This window comes from Etheostoma cragini, chromosome 16 (genome assembly GCF_013103735.1).
Source record: "Etheostoma cragini isolate CJK2018 chromosome 16, CSU_Ecrag_1.0, whole genome shotgun sequence".
NCBI classification, from domain to species: Eukaryota; Metazoa; Chordata; class Actinopteri; order Perciformes; family Percidae; genus Etheostoma; species Etheostoma cragini.
Genome location: NC_048422.1, coordinates 6,416,712 through 6,444,467, shown reverse-complemented (window position 1 = coordinate 6,444,467; position 27,756 = coordinate 6,416,712). Strand labels below are relative to the sequence as shown.

At 39.3% G+C, this 27,756-nt stretch overlaps 3 protein-coding genes across 5 annotated transcripts in view; all 3 read left to right on the top strand.

Moving 5' to 3' along the window:
- LOC117959531 (bile salt-activated lipase-like) overlaps positions 1 to 502 on the top strand; it is a 4,440-nt gene extending 3,938 nt beyond the window's left edge. The window contains exons 11-12 of the mRNA XM_034896735.1: positions 74 to 108; positions 218 to 502. Of these exons, the coding sequence (XP_034752626.1) occupies positions 74 to 108; positions 218 to 398 (216 nt within the window). The 3' untranslated portion in view covers positions 399 to 502. The remainder of the gene's footprint in view (positions 1 to 73; positions 109 to 217) is intronic.
- A 221-nt stretch (positions 503 to 723) lies between these two features.
- On the top strand, positions 724 to 9,524 carry LOC117959532 (bile salt-activated lipase-like). 3 transcript variants are annotated; one of them, XM_034896737.1, is made up of 12 exons: positions 724 to 1,014; positions 3,257 to 3,357; positions 3,705 to 3,852; positions 3,986 to 4,105; positions 4,233 to 4,430; positions 4,597 to 4,727; positions 5,274 to 5,381; positions 6,410 to 6,524; positions 7,100 to 7,286; positions 7,412 to 7,615; positions 8,136 to 8,345; positions 8,443 to 9,524. In XM_034896737.1, exons 2-12 carry the CDS (start codon positions 3,295 to 3,297, stop codon positions 8,621 to 8,623), a joined length of 1,665 nt encoding a protein of 554 aa, XP_034752628.1. In that variant the 5' UTR covers positions 724 to 1,014; positions 3,257 to 3,294; the 3' UTR covers positions 8,624 to 9,524. The 3 variants fall into 3 exon arrangements, with proteins under 3 accessions (XP_034752628.1, XP_034752627.1, XP_034752629.1); XM_034896736.1 differs by having other exon boundaries at positions 725 to 1,014; positions 3,127 to 3,357; XM_034896738.1 differs by lacking the exons at positions 724 to 1,014; positions 3,257 to 3,357 and having other exon boundaries at positions 3,738 to 3,852; positions 3,958 to 4,105.
- Positions 9,525 to 11,955: 2,431 nt separating this feature from the next.
- zgc:92275 (uncharacterized protein LOC436885 homolog) lies at positions 11,956 to 26,352 on the top strand. The gene is made up of 7 exons (XM_034896808.1): positions 11,956 to 12,507; positions 18,325 to 18,513; positions 19,311 to 19,489; positions 19,720 to 19,845; positions 20,136 to 20,255; positions 22,126 to 22,302; positions 25,878 to 26,352. Exons 1-7 carry the CDS (start codon positions 12,111 to 12,113, stop codon positions 26,037 to 26,039), a joined length of 1,350 nt encoding a protein of 449 aa, XP_034752699.1. The 5' UTR covers positions 11,956 to 12,110; the 3' UTR covers positions 26,040 to 26,352.
- Positions 26,353 to 27,756: the final 1,404 nt, after the last annotated feature.

Here is a 27,756-nt window from a genome sequence, read left to right as displayed (position 1 = left end):
GCAGTACGTGTTTGGAAAGCCTTTCACCACACCATTGGGGTACTGGCCTCGCCACCGTGACGTCTCTGGCTACATGATTGCTTACTGGACCAACTTCGCCAAAACTGGGTATAAACATAGAAGAGTCACAGAAATAAAACCAACCGGAATCAGACATTGGAATAGAAAACTAAAACTGCCTCAATTCATATGTCCTTTTCTCTGGTTATGTCCACAGAGACCCTAACAAAGGAGAGAAGGTGCCGGTTACCTGGCCTGCATTCACCAGCACTGGACACCAATACCTGGAGATCAATTCTAAGATGGACAAGAACTATGTAGGACAGAAGCTGAGAATGCGTTATGTGCATTTCTGGTCTAGCCTCCTACCCAACCTTCCCATATCCTATTCCGAGTAAAGACCGTGTGCAATCACCTGTGCACCTGCCATGTGGACCTAAAGACTTCAGGAATTAAATTAGTATTGGTTCATGAAAAATAAATTGATGACGAATACAAATTATATTTCCTTTGCTTTTTGGTCTCATTTTTAATGTGTTAGGCCTTTCTAAATAGAATATGTAGTTTTTGAATAATAACAGATGCAAAGTGAATACAATTTTGGTATAGATCATATTTAATGTTCATATTCATATTTATATCATAAATATCACTTGACGTGCAGAAATATATGTTAACTTTGCAATACAGAATAAGTCAAATTGATTGTTTTATTTAATTGATATTCAGACTGCACTGCCATGTTACCGGTTAACCAGCATTAGCTAACGCTAGTTACAGGTAGTCTGATTTAGGCGAGATTATAAATGCTTGTCAATGCTCCAAAAGGTGAATGAGACAGGATAATAGGACGAGACAGAGTTGAAGATTTCTACGAGGCAAATAAAAGCTGTCTTCACCAAACCCGTTATTTGCCTGAATCGGGACAGAAAAGAGCTGGACCAGTTTCAAAACGAGGCATTTAGAGATTATTATCACGGTTATCTCATGGACACTTGACAAAGAAAAATAAAGGTGAGGCGGTTTTTTAATTAACTCAATACAAGTAATCGTAATTATTGAAAAGATTAAGTGAATGTTATGCAAGTTTGACTTCACGTTAGCTAACTTAGGCTATAGCTAGCAAAGTTAAATGAACTAACTTACTGCCGTTTGGCCGCGCTGCTACCATGGATTAGCTATTTCTTCTGTTATACATAATTTCATACAAGCAATTTAACTTTGTTTTATTTTCAACATATGATAAAATAAGGTTGGGACGGCCAGCTAACAGCAGTTTAGCACATTTCAAAGTTAGCATAGCTAGAACGCTAACATTAACCTTTCTGCTGGCTGCAAAAACTTAGCGTTACTTAAGAAAAATAAGTAAAGTTAGCTAGATGTATTTAGTAGCTAAATATATCATGAGCAGTTAGAAAATTGACAGCAACCAGCTTGTTAACATCTCCAACTAAAGTCTTGCCACAAATGGTTTGTTTTTATCAGCAATTCTGGAAATACTATAGGTAGTCCTTCTTGCTTAAAAGTCCTGTGGCATGAAAATTTCCCTTTATGAGACTTTAAACATTAATATGAGTTCCCCCAGCCTGCCTATGCTCCCCCAGTGGCTACAAATGGTGATAGGTGTAAACCGAGCCCTGGGTATCCTGCTCTGCCTTTGAGAAAATGAAAGCTCAGGTGGGCCGATCTGGAAACTACCTTTCCTTTCTCTGCTTTGCCCGACTACAGTATTTGGCCCACCCATGAGAGAGAGACATCATGGCTTTCAAGCAAAGTGGCAGTTTGTCGAGGTCCAGTCTCCACCTGCCCAATGTATTATCATACATTAATAAAGATCTGTGAACATGTAGACCAATTCACTGATGCACAAACTAACCTGTTTTGTTGTAAACTGTGTACTAATCCGTTTGCTGCCTTCACCAGAGAGGCAGGGGCTGGGCAGCGGGGCACGTTGTGTGTGCATGGGTCTGGTCTACCCAACCAGTGGACAAAAACCCGTAGGCAACAAAAGTAGAACGTGGAACAGCGGACCTGACAACCCCGCTTACACCAGCTGTGGAGGTTAAGGCCTTAGTGTTGGGCTGATCGTGAATTGTGAAGTAATGCATTTTATACAAATGATTTCTTCTTCCAGAATTTGTTCCGCATTATGTGTTCAGAAACCCATAGGAAAACATAGTTTTAATACATTCAAAGTCCTTTTTGTGTTGATATGTATAAATTATGTGTTGTTATTAAAAAAGTGCTACCGACCTATTTTCCACATATAATCTGGTCTCTGTGAATGTTATTAGATTTGTCTGCCCTTTAAGCATTTTAAACCCAGCAGAAACAAAAAACTGTGAATTACACAGTTACTTGCATAAAGAAACTGTTCTGTAGCCTTTTGCTATACTAACAACTATTACTAATTGAACACACCAATACCACTACAGTAGGAATTCAATGTCCACATTACTTTTTATTCACTACAACACTGAAACTAGTAGCTACCAATACAAAACATTTATGGTGTACAAAAGTATTACTGAAGTTGGTTGTGCATATTGCTTACACAGTATACAAATGTGCAAAATGTTAGTGAATTAAAAAACCACACTAATATGCATACATCAACAATGTGAGACGTTTTGAGAAGTGTACATATATAGGGATTTCCCATTCATGTTCCAAATTCTCCTGTTTAATGTTGTATTTTGTCCTACAGTGTTTATAACATCCATCGACGGAGAAGCGTCTGTGTTGTGACAGGGTGGCTTGTAAAAATCTAGGTCAAACACATATTTTAACCAATAGGAGCACTTCAGATGTGTGGGGTTATTTCTGACGTTTTATCTAATCTCAAACCGTGTGTTATTAACTAATCTGCGAATCGTTCAATCTGTTTTTGTGAGTCAACTGATAGATATACTTCATTGCCTCCTTATGAAGAACTGCTGGGCTTTCTCTCGTCCATATGTTAATTGGCCTCAACATTTGGACATATACTTTACTGTATGATCAAAGATTTGACTCCTAATATCAAAGAAGAAAACAACATTCTCCTAGCCTTGTAAAATGCGTATCTACTTCTGTGTAAACATCTGGCATTGAGTGTTGATTGTCATATCTTGCTTCACTCCACAGATGGCATGATTTCCACCAGGCTGTTTCCCATCAGAGGTTTAGTCCAATCATTTTCCCAGGGTGACAGCAGGGGTTAAAAGCGGTTATATAACACATTTAACAGCAACGCATACCATTCATTCACTTGCAGAAGGGCCTGTTGAGGCATTCACTGGCTTCTGGACAGCCATGGAGAAACTGAAGATTCTGTTTGCTGCTGTCCTGTCTCTGGGAATGGCCGCAGAAGCCTCTGTAAGCCTGTTTAATAATTGTAATTGAAAGCATACACAATTTGCATGGAGTTAATCTGTTACAATGGGATGTGACAACAATGTTGCAAAAATACTAATTTCTCAAAAGCACATTATGTGTGCAATGACAAGGAACAACATTACGAAAGTATTTTATAATGCAGCAAGGGGAAAATAGGCTAAATGATATTTTCACACTTTTTTCAGTAAAGGTCTTTAATGTACACATATACACTATAATGTAATCTTTTCACAATGTCACAATTTACACCTCTTTCCTTTTTGGGAAGTCCTGTTGTTTGCTGTCATTGAAGCTGAAAGCTCTTTTCTGTGACACTGTGTCTGTAGCTGGGCGTTGTGCAGACAGAAGGTGGCAGTGTTCAGGGCCAGAATATCCCCCTCGGTCTTTTCCGCTCTGTAGATGTTTTCAAAGGAATACCCTTTGCTGCCAAGCCTGGAACATTTGAGAAACCCAAACCTCACCCTGGCTGGGATGGTGCGTTCACACCCAATCTGACCACACAAGGCTGAACATTAGAATGCAGTATTTGTTTATAAACCTGAAAAATCTCACTTCAATTGCAAAATCATCACTGCAAAGAAATCTATCAATTTTCTTTCATCCGCAGGTATACTGAAGGCAACTAAGTTTGCTCAGAGATGTCTTCAGATGAGCATGCTCCAGACTTCAAGTTTAGGTAGTGAAGACTGCCTCTACCTCAACATATGGGTTCCTCACGGCCAAAAGGGTATGGTTTTATTTCTTTGTTTTGTGCTTTAAATGGATGTGAGAATCATTGTTGCAGTAGTTGTACAAATACCTGTAAAATACCCCCACAAAAACAAAATAAAAATGCTTCTCTTTTTCACCCAAAGTGTCATCAAATCTCCCCGTCATGATTTGGTTGTACGGAGGAGGCTTCTTTGTCGGTGGTTCTATGGGGCCAAATTTTCTCAACAATTATCTGTACAGCGGTCAGGAAATTGCGGACAAGGGCAATGTTATTGTGGTGTCTGTGGGATACCGTGTGGGAACCCTGGGCTTCCTCAGTACAGGAGACTCTCGCTTACCTGGTAAGGGCAGTTGATGGAAATTGGTTCTTCTACCGCCTAGATGTGTTCTTTACATTTAATTACTCGAATGAAGTAGGGTAGTCCTTAAAATCATTGTGGATGCCTGTGTGTCCACAGACTTGTCTGTATTAAAATGCTTTTGACTCAGAATGTGTCACCACTTCAGGAAACTACGGCCTGTGGGACCAGCATGCCGCCATCGCCTGGGTGAACAGGAACATCCGCTCGTTTGGAGGAGACCCTGACAACATCACCATCTTTGGAGAGTCTGCAGGTGCAGCTAGTGTCAGCTTCCAGGTGAAAGGATTAGGGTTTGGCTTAGTGTCCTGTATTTTTCAACCTGAAAACCCAGATGTTTAGAATCAGCTTTATTTGCCTGGTATGAGGACACCTACGAGGAATTTTGCTTTGGATCATCATTGCTCACAATGTGTTTACGCATACAAAACAAGCAAACAGTTTATACACACTCAAAGAAGAAAACAACTATGCATTTGTGTCTAAATGACAACTGTGAACAACAAATCCTTGAAATCGGTCCAGTATTGAGAATTTTATGACCGGCAGTTGCAAACTGGGCTGCAATGTAAATCATTTTTTTATCCCAATTGAACTGAGCCATTAATTACACAAATGTTGTTTGTCAATTTAAAAGATTGAAAGTGAAGAAAGTACCAGTTTGTCTTCACTGTCACTATATCAGACAGACAGCAAATATGATAAGTTACCTGCTGATCCTTTAATGCAGTCATTAGTTACACTAAGTATTGAGGCCTGAAAATGTCCAAAATAAATCCAACTACAATTAATAATTGTATATTCCATTTATGTCTTCCTACACAGACTCTCTCCCCCCACAGCAAAGGGCTGTTCAAGAGAGCCATCTCCCAGAGCGGGGTTGCCTTCTGCCCCTGGGCGCTGAACAGGAACCCGCGCAAGGTGGCAGAGGAGGTATGTCACTGTCACATTTCATGGAGCCATCTACATTGCTGACAGGAAAAAATTCCTAATTTTACATTCAAAGGGTAATTTATCTTCATAATAGGATTCAAATACACCCGAACCCTTTCAATAAGAGGCTTATCTAATCTTAAATTCCAATTTTTTAAACAGTTGGTCAACTTTCTTATCAAACGATAACAATGTTAATCATTCTTTTGTCCTTAGTAGATTGTAGAGATACAGACTAAAACAATAGTTTCACATGCAAACCTCTTAACTATGTGACATACAGTAAATTCCATATTAAAATTTAGTTTTAATTAGCTTTGTAGGTAAATAGGTTGACTAACTTGTTTTATGTGCTATTGTGAGCCGTGTTCAACAGGCCAACTAATCAAAGAGGCCAGACAGAGCGCTGGTGTCATTGGCATTTGCACCAAATATCAGTGCCAATAAAAAGTATTCAGTATCCAATTTTCTTGCCCTTTTTCTAGTGATAAACAGGTCACACAGAATCTTTGGACGTAGAATTACTCCGAATGTTTGTAGATTTGTTGTAAATTTTAAAAAATAAAATAAAACTCAGACTGTAACACATCTTGTCCTCAAGCAGAAAAAAACACAGATTTTCATTCTGGATCCCTGTGGAAAAGTGTAAAAAATTAAACTCTACAGATTCCATTTGGGCCTATTGATTAGTGTAAAATCATCAAATGTAGATTTGATGTCGTAAAACAAGAAAGCTTCCACAGGGCATGAATAGTTTAGGCTCTGACTAACATTTGGCCTGTACCAGTTTATCATTTTAGTAATCTGTCTATCACAAGATTGTTGGCTTTAGCCCACTATGGTTACTCTTGCATAAACTGCTGATATTTACACCATTGTGTTTATTAACTATAGCCTCCTTTTCCAGCACCACTCACTGACTCACTCGCTGTTTTGTTATCAGTGGTGACAAGCTGAAGCACATAGTTACGTTGAGAGCAGGCATTCTGACAGTCTACTTAAAACCTGCTTTATTCCCATGTGCTCAGGTTGCAGAGACTGTCGGCTGCCCCACCGATGACAGGATGGAGGCCTGCCTGAAATCAAGTGATGCTGTGGCTCTCACCATGGCTGCTCCCATCATCGCACCAGGCTCCCCAGACTGTGAGCATTATTTTCTGTCAAACTTCTCTATTTACAATATATATAATAAATATATTTAAATAACCAATATTCTCAAATTATGAAAATTGTACCGTTGAAGTTAGTTGTAGGCCTCTGACATTTGTGTCATATGTCACTTTATAATTGTTTTTTGTCTTTTTTGTTATTTTTTTGTTCTGTGGTTGTTATGTCCCTCTTTGTATTCATTTAGTGTCTCTTTGTACTTGTTTTGTGACTGTTTGTAGTTATTGTGTGTCCCTTTGTGGTTATTCTGAGGCTCTTTGTAGTTGCTTTGTGTCTCTTTGCCTCTTATCATAGTTGTGAGTCTCTTTGTTTCTCCTGTCAGCTGTTTTGCATCTCTTTATAGTCTTTATGTGTCCCTGCATGTCCCATTTTGCAGGTGTGCCCAATAGGTACATTCAGCAATCCATCCATGCTCTTATGACATTTGGTCATAATCCATCATGAAGTACAAAATGAACTTGTCACAGTACAATTACACTGTAGGTTTTTAGCTACAACTGAGCTAAACATGCTTTGCATACAGACTACCAATGTATGTCAATTTCTCTCAGATCCCGGTGCAAAAAGCCTGTCTCTGTCTCCTGTTGTTGATGGAGACTTCCTCCCTGATCAGCCTGGCAACTTGTTTCACAACGCCGCTGAAACTGATTACCTTGCAGGGGTTAATAACATGGATGGACATCAGTTCACCTCGAAGGACATTCCTTCCCTTGGTGACAAGAATCAAGACACTATAGTGTAAGGCTGATCAGAGATGTTTTTTGGTCCACAGCTTTAAAAGTTAAAGTGAAATTTGGAGGCCAAAGACAGCAGAGTAGCAGAGTCTTTCCATAACAGAGCTCTCTGCCTCATTTTCCTTGCAGAGAAGACGTAAAGAGGCTCCTTACTGCATACACCAAAGAGACGGGGCAAGCTGGTTTTGAGATTGCCTTTGCTGAATACTCGTCCAACTGGGGATCAACACCCACCCAGACCACCATTGAGACAGCTGCTGTGGACATTGGGACTGACTACCTCTTCCTGGTTCCTACACAGACTGCCATCGTCCAGCATTCAGCTAATGCCAAGTGAGGCCAGCAGCTTGATTTCTTTGCCTTCAAATAACTTTTAGTTGCTATTTTAAAGATAGAATGGCAGACTTTCATTAAAACCTCACCTTGTGATATTTCCGAGTGAGACTTTGCCGCCATTCCATAATGTGGTCAGACACTTAGAATACCAATCTGAGCCTGTCAGTTTCAAAAACAGCGCTTCTACTGGACCCACATTGATTTTTACTATTGTCCCATAGGATTACATTGTAGCCCAGTTGCGGCTGCTAGTTGCAACGCTCTCGCTCAATAATGGATCAATTCCAAAGGTTTTTGTTCACATTAGTCACTTAGACACACATGCATGGGAAAATAGGTTGAAGTAAGACTGATATTTCCAATTTAAAATACACTTTTTGTACACAATACACACAATGTTTTTTTCTTTTGTGCCATTGAACAATGAGGGCAAAGTTTGTGACTGGCATAATCAGATTGTTGCCAATTGTAATGCCAGACATATACACACTAAACACACAGTGGTGGTCTTTAACAGGTCTGGCCGTACCTTCTCCTACCTGCTGTCTGAGCCCAGTTTATTGGCTGGACCAGGCAAACCCTACCACGACTGGGTGGGAGCCGATCACGCTGATGACCTGCAGTACGTGTTTGGCAAACCCTTTACCACACCAAAGGCTTATGGGGACAGACAGAGAGACCTGTCTGGCTATATTATTGCCTACTGGACTAACTTTGCCAGAACTGGGTAAAACACTTTACATGCATGTGATACTTTGAAACAGTTTGAGGATTATTTTACTACAAACTAATGGATCTTCCCCTACTACTTTTTTTTTTTACAGAAACCCAAACATAGGAAACCTAAAGGTGCCTGTGACCTGGCCTCAATTCACCAGCACTGGACAGCAGTTCCTGGACATCAATGCTAAGATGAATGCCAGCTCCGTTGGACAGGAACTGAGGCAGCGTTTTGTCCATCTTTGGACCAGCACCCTTCCCAGCCTCCCGTCACATGCTCAGTGATGCCTTTTTTCAATACACCCAATATACAAATAAAAGTGTGTACAATAAACCTTATGAGTTAAAAATAGATATGTCAGGGGCAACTTGAATGCCTGCCTAAAGGGGTAGCCTTTATCACCAGTGGACGTTTAATGACTCAGCAAAATATTTTGTCTCATAATAAATAAATGATAAGACGTGACACAATCTCCCACACACATCATATGAAGACTTTAACATACTGCAGCCATTGGCCCCCAATTAAAGCTTAAATAAAGTATGTAGTTGAATGTGACCCCAACAGAAGCCAAATCAAGACTGAAAGCAACAACATTTTTCGTTTTTTAATCTGTATTTGGATCCAGATCTGCATTAATAAAACATGGATTACATCTGCTGTAATCCATGTGTTTGACAATGTGGCACATGAGAGTGTATGTATGACTTTTGCCGAATCTACCTGCAGTGACATACCAATTTATATAGATAGTCTTAGTGGAAAACATGCCCTCTAGTGGGGGTTCTTACTTTGAAGTGCACATATCATACTTTTTGGCTTCTCCCTTTCCTTTATTGTGTTATACATCTTTTTTGTGCACGTTATAGATGTACAAAGTGAAAAAGCCCAAAGTCCCCCCCAAAGGGACTTTCCATCTCCAACAGAAAACATTGTTCACAAACCGCTCCAAACAGCTCTACTGTAGTCCAGCCTTTACTTCCTTTACAAACGCGCATCACTTTGTAACACACATTATAATGCTAGCCTAGCTGCTACCATGGCATGGCCTCATTCTCTGCTACTGACTGGCTAGTAGTCCTTACCTAGCTTCTGCACATGTGCAACTCGCAATAAAGATGGAACAGAAGTGAGATTCCTCACTCTGTAGATAAATCAGAGAGCTCAAACCACAGGGTGAAAAGAGGAGCTACAGCAATTTGCAGTAAAACAAAAGTATGGTGTTTTTTGAAAATTAAACCATGTAAACCTATTCTGATATTTTCCCCAAATGCAAGTATGAACCTGAAATTGAGCATAATACGAGCACTTTATCTAATTGACACAATGCTGTAACTTTGTCAAGAGGGAGAGAGAAGGGAAACTTGTTAAGCATGCAATTTTGCGTTATATCACTAGAGTTAATTACAGCATAACGCACCAATCTTCACACATACATTCACAAATTGTTATTTTTCTAAATTGCGTATGAGCATATGTGGTGTGATTAGGCTCCTGGCTTCTTACTAAGCCTTGGTTGGTTTGGACAAAGCTTACTCCACATACACCTCCACCTGGGGCTCAAACCCCAGCAGGGAGACCACTAAGAAAACCAATGAGTTTTGAACAGACTTCGCTGGTTCCTATTTAGGGAAAACCTTTTTATTTTAGGGCAAGGATGACTGCCTCATTTTATTTGGCCATTTCTCTGGTTATGTCTGATAACTGGCCTACATTTACCAACACTGCACTAAATATTTATCTTGTGCACTAAATGTACTGCTGAGCTACTATAAATCCAATACATATATGTGCTAGAAGCCAATATTACAGTACATGAGCACATGAATCAGGCCTAGTCATGTAATGTACAGGTTAATTATGCAGGCTTATATGGCCTTACTCTTCACATGTAAAACATATTAAACTAAAGAAAAGTTAAAAATGAAACAAATATATAACATGTGAACTAATAAATGCATTGCATACAAGAGAAGCTATTAAAGATCTAGCTGTCTTTTAAAGGTTCCTTGATGCCACAAGTAACTGAGGGACTTCACAGAACACACATGATTACACATAGTTACTGTTGCTTAGTATGGAATTGTTGATGCTGTCTTCGTGGATGCAGGGCTACAATGATGCCCAATTACTCACTTTGTCTTGTGTGTTAAGTAGTCATTAAAAATGAGAATGTATGATTGGCTTTGCCGTGTTTAACAATACACTATCACATTACATAGCGTAGGAATATTTTACTGTGAAAATGTGTGTATGTGCTCTTTGCAAAAGAACTGTGTGCAGTCAATTGAGTCAACTCCGTGTGACCTGTTGATACACAGAAGGCTGAAGCTTAAAGGAGAATTCCGGCCAATTTTTACGTTAATCTTGATTGCTATGAATATGCAAGTGTGGTTGATAGAAAAGAAAATCAAGCCGAATTGGTGCGGTCAACACGATGTAGCTGCAGCTATGTCTACGAGCTTCCACCCAGCTAAAAAGGCAGTTGTCGGGGCAAGTTGTTTTTTATAAATATTGTTTATGTAAAGAAATGCTATAAATATATTATATGACTCAACCTTTTGACCTATCAATGTCAAAACACTACTGGTGAACTCAGCTGATTCCCCTACACCCCACAAAGCTTATTTGTTCATCCTTTGATTTTATAAATGTGTTTTGCAATATAAAACATGTAACACAAAAGTTACATCACACAAATATATACTAATTTGGGGTGCCTGTTACGTGTGAGACTAGGTTGAACCTAAATGACAACAACTCAGAGACAAAATGACAGTTTAACAGGTTTATTCCAATGTCCAAGTAGAGAATGCAACAGGGAAAAGCCAAGTCCAAATCCAAGGGGAATCCGGTAACAGAGCGTGCGTCCCGTGGTACCATGTTTCCGAGGGTGCGTGTCCAATAATCCAGAGATCCAGTGTGGAGAACGAGAGTGGTGGATAGGAGGAGTAAAGTGGCAGCAGGAGTCAGGTTCACAGAAGTGTGGCAGAAAGAGAATAATCAGGGTGAGCAAAAATCACAAGAAAACTGGTACATGCAGTTAGAGTCAGCAGCGAGACTAACATGGTCCTCTTGACTATGATCTGACTCTGACAAAGAGGTGATTAGTGTAGATGGTAGATAGTGTATATATTAATATATATATATATATATATGTTACATGTTGTATGTGTCTTTATACATGTGTTGTTGTGCTATGGAAAATGAAAAGAAGATGTGTGAAAATGGACAATAAATAGTCTATCTATCTAGCTACATTTGTGTTTGATTCTGAACTTGTCATTAAATCAATTTAATCAAGTTTATTGTCTTTTTTTGGAATAGGTGCAACAAGTCAAGACCAATGTGTTAATATTATTAAATCAGTTAAAGGCTACTATTCAGTCTGAAAGAATCTATGTTTTATGGAACAAGTGAGGCTCACCCTTAAATAAGTCCACATGACCAAATAATCTTAGTGTCTTTAATCTTTGTGCTTTTAATTTGAAAACACTTGCAACTGAGCCGTTCTGATCTAATGTAATCTAATTAGGTAAGGCTAAATACAGGTACGCAAAAAGCAGCAGAGGAAAAAGAGGGGGCCCCGAATAAAGGTTTTGCTCAGTGTTACTGTCAACCCTAGGTGGGGCTTAAACAAAAGTGGGATGATCTCATCTCCAAAGCGCCTACATATCGATGACACATGTCAAATTCTCTGGAAGCTCATGATAAACTAGCCGAGAGAGACCGGGAATCCACAGAACCGCACCGGAGACAGGATATAAAAGCATGTCCACTTGGAAGGTGGCTGTTATTATCGGGCTGGGAGTAGGTGCAATGCTTATCATGCAAAGCGGAGACCTCCTGGACTCAGTAAGCAACGGGTACCCGATATGGAGGGAAACGGGGGTCCTCGCGCGGGTTGTGGTCTGCATCACCGCCGGGGTTTCCCTCCTCGCCATTGGCTGGCTGCACGGGCTGCTCTTCAGTCCCCTAGAGCTACTTAGGGGGCCCGATGATGTGGGCTACATTGCCCAGGACGGTCGCTCCAGAGCTCAGGCGGCAAACCAGGTCCGCCGCAGGAGGAAAACCGGAGAGCTGCCTCCGGTCTATCCGAACGGCTGGTACCGAGTGCTGGACTCACACATGCTGAAGAGGGGAGAGGTCAAAAGTGTATCTGTTCTAGGTACGGTCATTAGTGGCGGTGGCGTTAGCCTCTTAGTCCCTGCAATAACTAAAGTAACCAAGTGTCATATTATAGCTTGTGACGCAGTAAGTGAATGCTGGAAAAACATGACGACAAGTGGGTAACTCAACAATTATAGTGGTCTACCGTAAGCCACTCAAATATCCATAATCATATTTGAAAAATATAGACATAGTTTTGTAACATTAGGTGTGAAGGTAAGTTCAGAAAATCTCAGCAGATAAGTGATGTCAGGCTCAGCAGTGGGACGGGTAGGCTAGTGATGCTGACTGCATCCCTGTTGTGATGTCAGATAAGCCCTCAGCTAGATGTGTGATGCAGACAGGTGAGTTTAGTGAACCAGTAGGAGATGTTTGTGTTCGTTATTATTATAACCCCGAAAAGTATGACGGACCTATACGTATCAAAAGACAGTCAATATCACCTAAGCTAAGCGTTTCAGAGATGGATTGGAAATGTTGATTATTGTTTAGCCTTCTGCTAACTGTAACTAAAGGCTATGGGCTGCAGCCAAAGCTCACGGCTACGGTTAGCATGAGGCTTAACTTGGCTTTCCAGGAAAGCAAAACTAGCACATGTTTAGTTCTTTAGGGTTTAATTGTCACTGCTGGCCTCTCTACCACTCTGACATTTGTCATGTCACCTTTGTCTCTGTTGTTCTGTCTCAGGTAGCAGTGTATAGGCTACGTTTCCAGGATATGGGGGACAAGATCATGTTACAAAGTTTTTTGGTGTTGAAAGCACACACTTAAACAACAATGACCTACTGTCTTTGTTAGAGTAGCTTAGTGTTCAGGGTGCTTAGTAACACTCGTCTTTTGGAACAAAGCCACATTGTTCCCGTCCAATCAAAGTTTATAACTGCTTGTTTGACTTAAAGGCATCATGGAGATGGAAGTAGAATGTATTGAATGATTACATAATTGTAGTAAAGCTGAAACTAATAATTCTTTTGAATATCAATCAATCTGCTGATTCCTGATTAATCTTTTTCAATGATTTCTTGGGGCTATACAATGTCATAAAAATGTGAAATTATAACTTCCCAGAGCTAAGGGGATTTCTTCAAATGTCTTGTTTAAATTACACAGAGATCAATACTAAAGTGCAGCACACATAAAGTTTAACATTCTTCAGTCATTTTATCAATAATATATGTAGGTGATATCCTCATCATTCAAACACTAAGTGGCTACATTTCATGCACTCCTAAAACCTTTATAACCAAATCTTTAACGTCATCATCTCTTTAAATACAAAGGAATCCCTGTAAATTATTAAGTCCAGGGGTGAATTCGTTTTTAAATCGCGATTCAAGCTCTACCGATTCAAAATCGATTCATAGAATTCCAAAATATCTTTTTTTTATTGTATTTTTACTTTATTGATCACCAAGGGGAAATTCAAGTTCCCAGTAGCTTACAAACATCACACACAACATATACATACATCAAAACAGGATCGTAAGATAACAAATAGCAAACCAATCCACATGAAATATATATATATAAACACATACACAGTGGGGTTTGAAAGTTTTGGGCACCCAAGGTACAAGTTTGTGTTAATGCGCATAAAGAAGCCAAGAAAAGATGGAAAAATCTCCAAAATGCATCAAATGACAGATTAGATATCCGTATAATATGTCACAAAAAGTTAGATTTTATTTTCATCATTTACACTTACAAAATAACAGAAAACAAAAATAATGGCGTCTGCAAAAGTTCGGCCATCCTGCAGAGTTAATACCTTGATTTCCGGGCTGTCTTTCACACACTGCTCTTTTAGCCATCCATAGATTTTCAGTTCTGTTGAGGTCAGGAGATTGTGAAGGTCATGGCAAAACCGTCAGTTTACGGCTCTTGAAGTAATCCACTGTGGATTTTGAGGTGTGTTTAGGATCATTATCCATTTGTAGAAGCCATCCTCTCTTTAGCTTCAGCTTTTTCACAGATGGCATCAAGTTAGCGTCCAAAATTCGCTAACATTTTATTGAATCCATTTTTCCTTCTACTCGTGAAATGTTCCCTGTGCCACTTGCTGCAATACAAACTTTAGAACCCCACTGTATATAGATATACATCTATATATATAGAGGCACATACATACATGGGGGGTGGGGGGAAAATCGATGCACAGAAGCCAAGTATCGATCTATTATGATAAATGTGTTTGTCCGCTTGACAATCCCATTTTACAGCAACAAAATTAAAGTGAGTTGAACAAACAGAGAAATGTATCTTTTTAGATGAAACAGATGTTGACAAAGTTCCCTTTTGGGACATAATGTGAAATTTGAAATAAAAAAATAAATAAAATTGCAATATATAGCAGAATATTGCAATGTGTTTAAAATCGCAATAATATTGTATTGTGACATAAGTATCATGATGATATTGTATTGCGAGGCCTCTGGTGATTCCCACCCCTAACATACATACATACATACATACATACATACATACTGTAGATACATACATACATGAATGCATGCATACATACATGCATACATACAGACATACAGACAGACATACAGACATACAAACATACATACAGACAGACATACAGACATACAGACATACATACAGACATACATATACGTACAGTACATACATACTGACATACATATACGTACAGTACATACATACACACATACATTCATGTATGCATGCATACAGACATGGGAAAATTAACTGACATAATTTTCCTGATGATATTGTATCGTGAGGCCTCTGGTGATTCCCACCCCTAACATACACACATACGTACATACATACATAAATACATACATACATACAAACATACAGCACATGAATGCATGGATACATACAGAGATACACATAAACATACACACACACATACTGTACATACATACATACATGTATGCATGCATACAGACAAGGTAAAATTAACCATGTGAAACGTTTTTTTAATCAAGAATAATTTTTTAATCAAAAATGTATATTGAATTAAATCAGGTTTCATGACAATTCATCATTCACAATTTTAAAGCTTTTAACATGTCACATTTTATGTCTCCGCACTGCTTGATATGTAGCAACTCTGTTCCAAAACGTACATTTATTTCACACACCGATATGTGATTTATTTAAAACAGATACAGTACGTGTTTCCCATTTTAGATTTGTTGTTCTCGTGTTGATATGTGGTGGGCGTTTGATCTCTTTAGAGAGTTTCTTTGAGTTTGAGTTCAAAAAGGTTTCAAAGAGCATGTGGTGCTTTCATATTTCAGTCGATTCACCTGCCATAAATACACAAACAGTATATGAAAGGTGTTCTACCTGGAAAAGAGATCCACGACAAAAAAACAAAAAAACACCTGCTCTTGCAGAGTGAATCGGCATTCATTACAACTACGTTTACCGTATTTTATCACTTATTAATCTATCAACTATTCTTTCAATTAAATGAATCCTTTAATCCAATAAATATTTTCACAATTGTGGAAAATGTTTGTCACAACATGTTCCCAGAGGTGACGTCTTCAACTTTATGTGAGCAAAAATCCAAAACATAAAGATATTCAATTTATTTCAAATAAGATATAAGGAATGCAGCAAATCCTCACATTTGACGATCTATAACCAGAGAACAATAATCGGTATCTGACGCTGAAGACCACTGAACGAGCGTCAGTATTTGACGATTTAGGAGTGAGAGCGGCTTGTAATTTCCTAAATCAATCCCAACTCACTCCCCTTATTATCATTTCCCAGAGGTTTTAATCATGGCCTATTATCTTCAATGGCAGATGGAGTTTGCTCTGTTGTCATGAAGTTTAATCTCGTAATAGTACTGTTAGCATGAGGCTATTTTGTGATTTTCTGCTATTTTGACAGTCAAGAATGAACTGCCATGCTTAATATCGCAGTTGATATTAAGCATGCGGCTTGGTGGTAGAGCGGTTGCTGCAGTTCCATGTTGAAGTGGTCTTGGGCGAGACACTGAACCCCGAGTTGCTCCCAATGCTGCGCATTGGAGTGTAAATGTGTGTGAGTGTTAATCTGATGAGCAGGTGGCACCTTGTAAGGCAGCCTATGAATGCTTGTGCTGTGTAAAAGCGCTTTGAGTAGTCGTTAAGACTAGAAAAGCACTATATAAGAACAGTCCATTTACTTTTATGTGAGGGATCTTCTTGACCACATGTTGACCCCTGATTGGCTGCTCTATCAGATTTACAGCCAGCACCAGTACAAGAGATTATTAAAGCTCCTACACAATTAAAGTGTGATGATGCAGATCAGTGGTTGCCAAAGTGGGGATGAGGGATTGCCAGACAATACTGGGGTTCTACTGTTGCAAAACAATAAATGAATCATAGACTGTGTTTTCCCCAGAGAATGTAAGTGTTTTTTCTGTCCATGATTGTCCTGTTCTTCTTACTCGCCCTCTTGTTCCACGATACAACTTTGCCCCCCTTCAAAATCTGCATCCTGCTGTGAATGACTGCAGTGTTTGGTCCTTAACTTTCCTCTGCAGTAATCGATTTACATCATATATTCAGTTCCGCTTAGGGTGTTGTTTCCTCCTCTGCTGCTCTGACACATTGCACTGTGGCTCAGTTCTGCTGACCCACAGCAGTTTGGTGCTGGTGTTGTGTCATTTAGATTTTGGAGAATTTGACTTGGGAGTAGCCTGACTAGGCACTGCTAGCTCAGCTGTTACTCCTAACCAGTGGCCCAGCATGTGCTAATCTGGGAGCAATCTGAACACTAGGTCAGCCAAAGGTCAAGCCTAATAAAGTAGGTAGAGATCTTTACATGTGGTGTAGATTCATTCTTAATATGCACCATTCAAAAACTAAACTGCAGGTGTAATGAATCCCTGATCTGACCAGGCCAAGTGTAACTATCTAAAGCCTTAATACATACCTTTTTAGTTCATAGAATTCTAAACTATTAAAATAATAATTGTTGGTATGATTTATAAATCCTGTTTTAATGATAAAGATACATGTGACAGAATGAATCCTTAGGATTAACGGTTTATGCTGATGGTTACCTTAGTGACTACCTTCTAGTAACCCTATTATTATTATTAGCTCATTTAAGTTAGCTCATGTTGGATGTACGTTAAAACATTTTATCCTTTGAAACCCCTGCAGTAACTCTGAGGACGCCCTAGGTATCCCAGATTTCTGATCTAAAGCCCTGAATTTTAACTTTTAAATATATGCAGAACATGTTTTCAAAATAAGTCTTTCAAAAGGGACCGACATCTGTTTAAAGCCACTCTGCATATAAGTTCAGATTTTGGTGTCCCTCAGTGTTACTAAAAAAGTACTAAAAAGAACATAAAAATGTTGCTCATAGTGTCTTAAGTCATTGATAAAACAATAATGTTTTTAAATACATAACAAAAAAGCAAACACCACATTAACACTCTAATCTGTAACAATTTTAATTCAATTTAATTCCAATTTAAATGTTCTCCTTTTGTTTTAAAATAAAATGTTTTTTGGGCCAGTTTTTGACACCATTTAAATCACGACCATGTCACTGTCTTCAGGAATAATTGCTCTGTGCGCAGGTCTCACAATAAAAAGAATTTGGAGGAACATTGTTCTGAGGACTCTATCCATAATTTGCATGGATGGTTGCTGCATGTTTTTCCTCTCATTTACAACAATTTGCTGTTTTTTTCTGAGAATTTGTCAATGGATATTCTCTTTAGAGAGGCAACTATGCTGAGCCATTACAATTGCACATACAAAAAGTGTTAAATCATGCACACAATGTCACATCCTGTTTGTCCTTCTGTAATGAATGGCACTAGGTGAGCAGGTGGCAGTGTTTCGGGACCAGGACGGGAAGGCCTACGTGGTAGATGCCTACTGCCCTCACCTGGGTGCCAATCTGGCTGTGGGAGGACAGGTGGTGGGAAGCTGCATAGAGTGCCCATTTCACGGATGGCAGTTTCGGGGGAACGATGGCAAGTGTGTGAGGATCCCCTATGCAGAAAAAGGTATGAACTGAAGGAGACCAGTCACACAAGCTAACAAATCCAAAGATGGGCAGGCAGAATCCAAGGTCCAAATAACAGGCAAGCAGGGTCAGAACAGGTAGATCAGTCTGTCCTGGCCGAGTCCGAGTGGACAGGTGTGTCTGCTGTGAGACTGAGATGAAAATGGGCAGCAGGTAAGGAGCGGGGGAAGGAACCAGGGGAGGGGGATGGGCCTGATGCAAGGCCTGATGAAGTGGCATGATCAGAACCAACAGGGAGGTTAGTGATAAAGCAAAACCTGATGAAAAGAGTTGGTGGAATTCATGAAAGGCATTTTTTTATGGAACTGCAGTAAAATGCAGATGTTGTCCTGATGGTGGTGCTACAGGACACTTTGTGGCAAACGTAGCGTCTACACCTAGCCCTAACATTTCAGCCTGTGTTGGCGAAGAGATTCAAATATCTTTTATGTACAATCGAAAAAGAAAATGGGCCAACGGCTGTGCTTGCTTTACAGAACATCTGGACACAATTTGTCCAAATTTGGACATTAGGTTGAGTACAATTTGGCTAGAGGATGGCACCAGAGGGAAGATGATAGTGTGCAACTAATGAAACGGTTTCATCCCCTGGGAGCATGAATATCTTCAGTTAATACATTGACTTTAAATCACGGTAAAATAGTGTTTAAATATTAAATAAGCTGAAGTGGTCTTACCAAAAGTCAATAGGCCAGCTCTGTGTATTGGTCATATGTGAACAGTGGTGAAGCCAAAAGAGACTGTATGATTCAGATTTGGGATTCATTTGTCATTCAGTGCCAGAGTTTGCCAAGGTGCGCTGCTGGCCCAGCTGTGAGGTCAACAGGCAGATCCTGGTTTGGTTTCACTGTGATAAAGAAGATCCTCAGTGGAGCGTCCCAGAGCAGCAGGAAATTACAAAGGGCGTGTGGGTCTATCGGGGCAGAACTGAACATTTTATCAACGCTCACATAGAGGTAGGTTCATATGTTTTTATGTACGCAGCACGCAGGTTTTACTTTGTTCCAAGTTGCAAACCAATTTATCAGGTGTCTCTACTTTTTCAAAAGTGGTCAGTTTAGAATTAAGAAACATCACAGTGGCTGACCATTGGCTTCCTCCAACGGTTTACTTTCAGTTGTAAATAATTTCAGTATCAAGCTACACAGGCAGACAGTGTGCGCATGGTGACCTCTGCTCCCTGTAGGAGATCCCTGAAAATGCAGCAGACATCGCCCACCTCAATCACCTGCACACGCCGGGCATTTTAAGTGGAGTAGATCTGCGCTACACCTACAGCAAAACCTGGGAGTTTGTGCGGCATGACTGGAAGGTAAGAATCTTGCTAAGCTAAAAGACGCAACACAACATGTCATGGTGCTTCTACAATCCTCAAAGCGTCAGAGATGCCAAATGAGTTTTTCTAAATCTGAAAACGTGTAGAAAACACTCAACATACTGTTTTAAGCCATGCAAACCTTTTGATGCTATTTGATGATATTTAGATTTTAGATGGAATGTATTTATTTTGGGAGCATTAAGTATCATTGAATGTACTTCTGTGTTGGAATGCCACTGTATGTGCTTTGTTTCTGTGTGTGCATAAATGTGTGTCCATTCAAGGTTCAATGGGAACCAGAGCCAGAGCCCAACAAACACTGTTCTCAGATGTTGTTGAAACATGCGCTGACTTTGTTTGGATGCCAGTGGCCTCTCCTGGACATGTGTGTCGTGGCCAGGCAGGTACAGTACACGTTCAAAGTAGGATTGTAGTTTGTACATGATTCCCTGTTGATTGATTTGTATTACTTTTACACAAAACAATAATCAAATCAATAGTGCAATTAAATTAAAATGGATTTCACCCACATTGATATGTTTAAGATGAAAAAGTGTTCTTCAGCTCAATAGCACACAGCTGTTAAATTAGATGAAAAGTAGACATTATTATGGCTTCTGGCTGTGTCAAAGGATTTGTGTTCATGAGTCCAAAGGACGTGAGCTGTGTGTGTTATAGCAACAGAGTTTATTACAAAACCAGCCTGACTGAAAGCCTCCAACAATCTCCAATGTAGAACATTTGTGGACAGTGAGAAAACTGCTGGTCTGATGCAAAAAACACCACAAGTCATGATATGACCACCTGGTCAGGATCCCTTGGCTTCGTTTTTAATGCACTGGGTACCTCTTTAGCATCGGTATTGCACGTGCAGAGCACTGGCCGATTCTTACTGGAAACGCAGTTTGTTGTATACATGTGCGTAGATGGTTGAGGTTAGGCATTGAAATTGAATAGTTAGGGTCAGGATAGCCTATTGGTCGGGGATAGGACCTGAACACATCAGGTTTCCGGTGTGAATCGGGTAGTGACACTGCTTGTCAGGAAGAAAGGGTGTCATAGTATAAAGAGTGACGTAAAGTTAAACACAGGACACCGCTGTCCTGTGTGAAACCAAAAGTCAACGTTGACTTATTTTATCTTACATACAGTAGTGTGGTCTACGTTATAGGTATACAGAGTATATCCCCAAGGAAAGGTAAAGGATTTCCATATATCCATTTAAAAAAACACAAAGACAATGTTACATAACAATGATTGATCCCCCGTCTGTGTTGCGAGTCACGTAGGAACAACAACACAGTTGCTTGGCGGTCATTCTCTGCGCAAATTTGAAATTAACTAATGGGAATCACTAAAGTTAATATATGAAACAAAATCAAATTTGAACTACACTCTTTCATGTTCTCGGTAAGCCTACTGCTAAAGCTAGTGCCGCTTTGACTGATAAAAACTACAGCTCTACACGATTGTGTTACAAAAAAACGAGTCTACGAGTCTAATGCTCGGATATAACGAGTCTAATGCTCGGATGGCAAAAAAAAGACAGTATACCCACTACAAAAAACTAGACTACACCACTGCTCACGAAGGGTAGGTTACCTGACACAAAAGATATGGTTGGTCTAATGTGGCCGATTAGCAGCATTATTATTATTATTATTATATCCGCAACGTTTGCTGCTCTTATTTTCTTCATTGTATGTGCCTTCTTATTTTTGAATGTTAGTTTTGTCTGTGGACCTAATTGGTAAAATATGTCTTGTCTCCACAGTGGGATAGAGGGAAACGTAATTTTGATCTCTTTGTATGTCTTGACATATGAAGAAATTGACAATAAAGCAGACTTTGACTTTTGACTTTGAACGTTCCACTTCTCTGGTGCTGCAGTGAACAACTTTTGAATGTATATGTTTCCCCAGAACAAGTTTCTTCAAGAGGGAGCCACGGGGCGCTTAGTGCTGCACATGATGATGTTAATTGGTTTAAAGAAATGCCAATAAGCCAGAGCATGTGTTTTTCCCATCCCGGAATGTTGTGTGGACCAGATCAGACCCTCCTCCGCAGCGTGTGGAGGAAGGTCTGACTATGCTAGACTAATTTTCAGTAAATCATCAGCTTTCAGGTCTGATCATCACACTGTTGCTTTTTAAGCACTGCAGATTCTGTAAGACAGGCTTGATATAAAACAAATCAAAATATATTTGACTACCAACGTAAATTGATGTAAATGTAATCTACAGGTCGCAGTGATCATACATTTGTGTGTTTCAGGTGGGTCCAGGAGTGGTGTTCCTGCAGTTTGACCACACTTTCTTGGGCCGGGGTGTTATCTTGCACTGTGTGACTCCGGTGGAACCTCTGTTGCAGTGTGTCTCCCACACCATCTACTATCAGTCTAACATCCCACCTCTGGTGCCCAAATTCATCCTCAAAGCAGAGTGCATTCAGGTGCGGTACACACTTGTCTTCTACTATCACTGTCACATGGCCCTTCATTGTCACATTGTTGGGATTTGCAGTACATTACCTGTATAGTTCAATCCATGGACTCTCAATCTGCAGCCAGTATGCACTATAATGTAATAAGGTATTCTGGGGTTGTTAAGTAGTCAAACTGCATTAATAGCGTACATACTACTGTCCAGGGGTGCAGCCAGATGTTGTTGACCTTCAGGGCTCAGCCCAAACTATCCAGCAGCATGCTCCATTTATCGCAGCTATGTGGACTTTTAAGATATTAGAGATAAAAGAATGCCTGAATCTGGAAATCATTTGGGCAAAACATGATAGTTGCCGAGAAAAAAAATAATCCTGTAGAGCCCACAACCTGTTGTATGTTCTCCTGGCTTCATCATTCTGAAACCAGAACAAACCATATGTTGAGGATTAAAAGTTGCAAAAACGATTTGATGTTTTTTATTTTTAAATAAGGAACTTGGCATAAACAGAATTGCTATTTCCCCTGTAATCGTTGATTTTCTGGTCCAGTCAGAAGCTATGTTTCCATCCGCGCGATTTTATCCGAATTAAGTGATATCAAATGAAAAACGTCTTATGGAAACAGTAAAACTCAATGAAATTTCATGAATATCCACTCAAAGTAAATACGTTCTGTCTTATCGGATTTTCTCTTGATCTATATACGGCTTATGCGATAAACGCTGATGGAAAAGCTATTTGCCGAACAAACTGTGAATTGTGATTAAGTTTTAGGTCATTTTATGGTTGCAACCCACCACAAAACGAAGAAGAAGAAGTTTTAGTTCATTTCCGCCCAGTATTTCTGCTCTGTTTGCACACATGGTGAGTGTCAATAAAGACAGATGTAAGTGGATGGACTCACAAAGTAAATGGCCAACAAAGGTCAGGACAAGCCGTGGGACGTCCTCCGGAGTGAATGGAAGGCGCTCAAACAGCGAGACATGTCTCAAAAATGTGTTGTCTCACACACAAATAAAAAGCAAGTTCACCTGCGTTGTCATAGCGCTGCGTTGATAGTGTCGTTGTTTTCTTATCATAGCTTGATATGTTGCTGGATATCATTTCATATATCAGCTGGCATATAAGCACTATTAAAACTTGGGCAATATTGATTATATATTATATTTGTTGGTAGACGGCGCGATCCATTTTGTCTAGAAAAACTTTGTTTGCAAAAGTTTGCTTAAATGTTGTGTGATTCAGTGCAAAAACTAATGGAAACACCTTCAAATGTCTAAAATCAATTGTATATAAAACAACAGCAAAAGCCGTCGCATGGAAACACACTTTCACCAGCTTTATTCGCATGAGTTTTTTTACTGAACTTCAGGTTCTGGAAACTTCGCTAGAGAGACTGAGGGGAAATGACACAAAGTTGAAGGTATTTTTAAAACCTTAAAAGAATCGGGGTTCTTTCCGCCCCTGCTGTTGTTAGATCCCTGTTAATTTATTAGTAACACGTTTATGAATATAGATTGCTCTGATGTGAAGAGAACATTGTGTGCATTTGCGTCCCACTCTGCCTTTTGGTGTAATTCTTTGCCTCATTGCTAACAGAAGAAGTAACACCGCACAGTCACAGAAAAGGTGTGACTAGCCCTCATTAAACTTGATAATTAGCTGTGTGATAAATGGAAAAAACACAGTCATTGATTTAACAAAAGTAAAACTATTAAGTTGGCTCAAATGACAGAGATCAAAGTATTTTTTCTGGATGGTAATGGTAACTAGGTTCATCAGTTAGATTAACGGGATAATAAGTTTAATTAAACACAGGAATCATGACAGATGCACATGACGATTGGGTTTCTCCCTCAAAGAATAAGTGACTGTACGATGAAGCAGACTTACGTTTTAGAGTTAAATCAACAGCAGTACATTCATTAGCTTCTGTGTTGGTACTCCTTTAAATAAGAAACTCCTGGAAAAAAGAACAAGGTTATCTATGACCAGACTTTTGGTGCAGACCTTTAGTACTAAAATAAAAAATTTATATCTAGTTTTGAGCCACGTGTCATGGAAGTTTTCTGAACAGAAGGAGAGGAAAGATTTTGAAGTGAGGTTTTTCTTGAAAAAAAATAAAGACAGCTTGAGCAAATGAACCAAGGTTGTTTTTTTGGTGTATTTTTATTACACTCTGCAGAGTATAAGGTAAACAGTCACACAAGGTTTACAGCAGCAACCTAGCAGAGTGTCTCACCCAGACAAAGTAAAAGCCCCGGTCCTATATTCTCTTTCCCCAGCAAAAGGAGACCTAGTTTGGACAGCGGGCCTAATCTTAGCAAAACAATTGATCTTAACACGCAGACAAGTTGGAGCCACGTCTACGTCTTTTCTACATCTGTCCCTCATGCCTCGGAGTCTCTCATTTACCTCAGCTGCAAAAGACAAGCTGTGCCTTTGGTCATGTTCAAAGAGACCCTCACCCTTATCAATAAACATAGCTCTGGACAACTGTGTCTTTCAGTCTTCAGGCACCAACCTTCAACTGGTAAATTTGAAGGTGTGATCTCTTCTACAGGGAGGACACATACAAAATTAATTAAATGAAGTCATATAACTGAAAAGCATAGTAATGTAATACTATGAATAATAATACAGAATGATATATGAAATCATGCTTAAATGTGATTTTCCCATTACACGCGTTTTGATCAGCATCTTTCATTTTCTACAACCCTTCTGAAATGTTTCCTAATATAAATACCTAATTGTTTCAAATTTGAGAACAACTTTTCCAGAGGTAGAGTTTGAGTGTGGACCAAAATGACAAATCTCAGCAGTTGATGGACTAACTGTGGAGTGACATTAAATCAGAAATCCCTTCAGATTAATTATAATAAATGATTGCAGTGAGACAGTGAAACAGACAAATTGCTTCATAAATGATCTTTTCATTCGTAGTCCTATTTAAGTGAAAGTCTGTTCCTTTGTCAAATCTTTAACCGTGACACCTGCTTTATTTTTACGTGCTCAGGGGAAGTAAGCGGGGATAAAGGAAGAAGTGCTGAAAGAAACATGTTTCTAATAGGGCTGGGAACCGGATTCACTTCTTTTTAGGCACCGAACAAATAAGTATTAAGTATTGAAAAATGTCTTGTCTTTCAATACCCAATTTCAATAGTGAAGGAGTAAATCTCATCAGCGTCAGTGAGGCAGTAAGTAAGCAGCATGATTCTACCAAAATCTAATAAAGCTGCCGATTGGCTGTTATACATCGGAGAGACCGCGCAGGAAAACCTCTACGTTACACAGAGAGACAGGGTCAACGTAAAACTAAATAAAAGGATTTGTGCCTTATGTGTAATGTTGTAATTTGTTTTTGTTTTAGAAAAAATTTGAAAAAAAATAGTATTGAAAAAATGATCAGTTAGGAGCCGGTATCAAAGTCACGGTATTTGTCTCGGTACTGGTAGTGAATATTTTTGAACGACACCCAGCCATAGTTTCTAATGGACTTGAAGATGTAAAACAAACCTACTAAAATGAATCATGTTTTTTTTGTTTGTTTGTTTGACATCATGATGTTGTTGTGTTTCTAGTTTGAGCGCGATGTGATGATCTGGAACAATAAGAAGTACATCTCCAAGCCTCTCCTCGTGAAGGAGGACTCAGCCATCCAGAAGCACCGGCGCTGGTACAGTCAGTTCTACAGCGAGAACAGCCCGCGGCTGCAACACCAGCGTGACACTTTGGACTTCTGACCTATCAGAACTAAAAGTGGAGAGAAATCAGCAGAGAAGATGTCAGGTTAGGGTTGACATTTATCAGAGGTGTCAGAGGAGGTAGTCCTTGTTTAATTTTCATCTGTCTCATGCAATGAATTAAAGGAGGAAAGGAGAGCTGATTTGTTTGTTGGATGGGGCTCTTTTAAAAACCTGGAACTTATGTTAAACAGGACAACCTCCTTTAATAAGTCTGATTGAAGGGGATAATATGACTTTCCAGCTTTACATACGTAAGTGCCTACAGATGTCATGTCGCCTGGTTGGACCAGCATAAGTAAAGCTGGTGAGTTTTTACCAGTAGCAGTCTTGTGCTTAGGAACAGCTAGCTAATCTTGTTTTCTGTCTATATGCTATGGGTTAATATAAACCACCTGCCTCCAGTTTGAGTTCAGTGAAAAGTCTCACACCACTATGACCTGATATCAGTTTCTTTCTCACTCTGGCTTTATTTGTATTAGAAAACACATATTTGGCTTTCCAATCTGTAAGTTTAAATCGCACGGGCAATGCCACAGCCGCAGGTGGAATGGCATGCGTGTGTTTGTTTTCCGATTGATATCTCAGGCTAGCCGGCTGAGCAGTGTGCAATGACAACCTAAAGTACGACTCTACCAATCTTTTATGCCTTTTTCTCTTTGTTACCTCCTGAATTCCTCCCAAAAAACTGTACAACTTTGTAACAAGTAAAAGTTAAGCTACACTTTGGGCTAAGAAGAAACATTGGTGATATGTCCTGCTGCCGTGGTCAGGTGGAGGATTTGCGTTGGAGAATGGTGAGAGTGTAGTAAAAGAGGATAGCTGCAGGCCGCAGAACATTCTTTGCAGCATCACCACTTTCCCATACAAGACGTCTATTGACATTATAAAAACTATTGATTACAGCCGATTTAATAGTAAATGGCAAGAAATGATAAAGTGGTCCTTTGATTATAACAGATGATCTCTGTTCTGAACGTATTAAATACAAGAAAATGAATAGTTCCCTTCATTTTACCCAAACAAGGCCCTTGCAAGTAAGTAATAAAAAAAGTACACTTTGTACATCTATACTCTAGATGTGTTTGTTTTTATAGCAATATTTTTACTTCAATCTTTTTCCCCTGAACCCCTGATCAGGGATTCATGTCAATATGCAAAGTTTTTTGTGGTTTTTTTATATTTACAACTAGAGTCAGTCTTTACTTAATTGCAAATCAATTACAAAACAGTTCAAAACTGATGGTGTATTATTTAATTTGTGTTTTACACAAAAAATACTGCTCCAGCAGCATGTATAAAAGAGAGCCAAATGCATTATTTTTTTATTCACTGTGCACATTGTCGACTCGTCACTGACTTGATGCCCACATTGCTGTGAGGCTTCGTTAAATGACCCGGTGCAATAATCTTCAGTTGCCTGTGGTGATGGGGCTGATTATGTGTGACTGCTTTGCATTACATTAGAATTTCCGTGTGATTGTCAGAAGAGAGAAAACACATTTCAAAGCAAACAACCAGCAATGTTAAAAAAAAAAGCACAATGAATGTCAGATGAACTCGTATCTTTTGTTGCATCTTAATATTAAAATGTATTTTTGTTACTGGCTAATCTACAGATGTACTGTTTATTTAAATATGCAAAATAAATCTGCCTGCTCAAATGTGTTTGCCCATGCATACTCAAATGGCAAAAGCTTTTCATTGCACTGAATAC

Bases quoted from the DNA above. Each gene is read 5' to 3' on its own strand.
- zgc:92275 (XM_034896808.1), top strand. From the start codon at position 12,111: ATGTCCACTTGGAAGGTGGCTGTTATTATCGGGCTGGGAGTAGGTGCA. The intron at 18,514-19,310 runs GTATGAACTGAA...TTTGTCATTCAG, and splicing joins GATCCCCTATGCAGAAAAAG to TGCCAGAGTTTGCCAAGGTG. The intron at 20,256-22,125 runs GTACAGTACACG...TGTGTGTTTCAG, and splicing joins TGTGTGTCGTGGCCAGGCAG to GTGGGTCCAGGAGTGGTGTT.
- LOC117959532 (XM_034896737.1), top strand. From the start codon at position 3,295: ATGGAGAAACTGAAGATTCTGTTTGCTGCTGTCCTGTCTCTGGGAATG. The intron at 3,853-3,985 runs GTGCGTTCACAC...TTTCATCCGCAG, and splicing joins ACCTCACCCTGGCTGGGATG to GTATACTGAAGGCAACTAAG. The intron at 8,346-8,442 runs GTAAAACACTTT...TTTTTTTTACAG, and splicing joins ACTAACTTTGCCAGAACTGG to AAACCCAAACATAGGAAACC.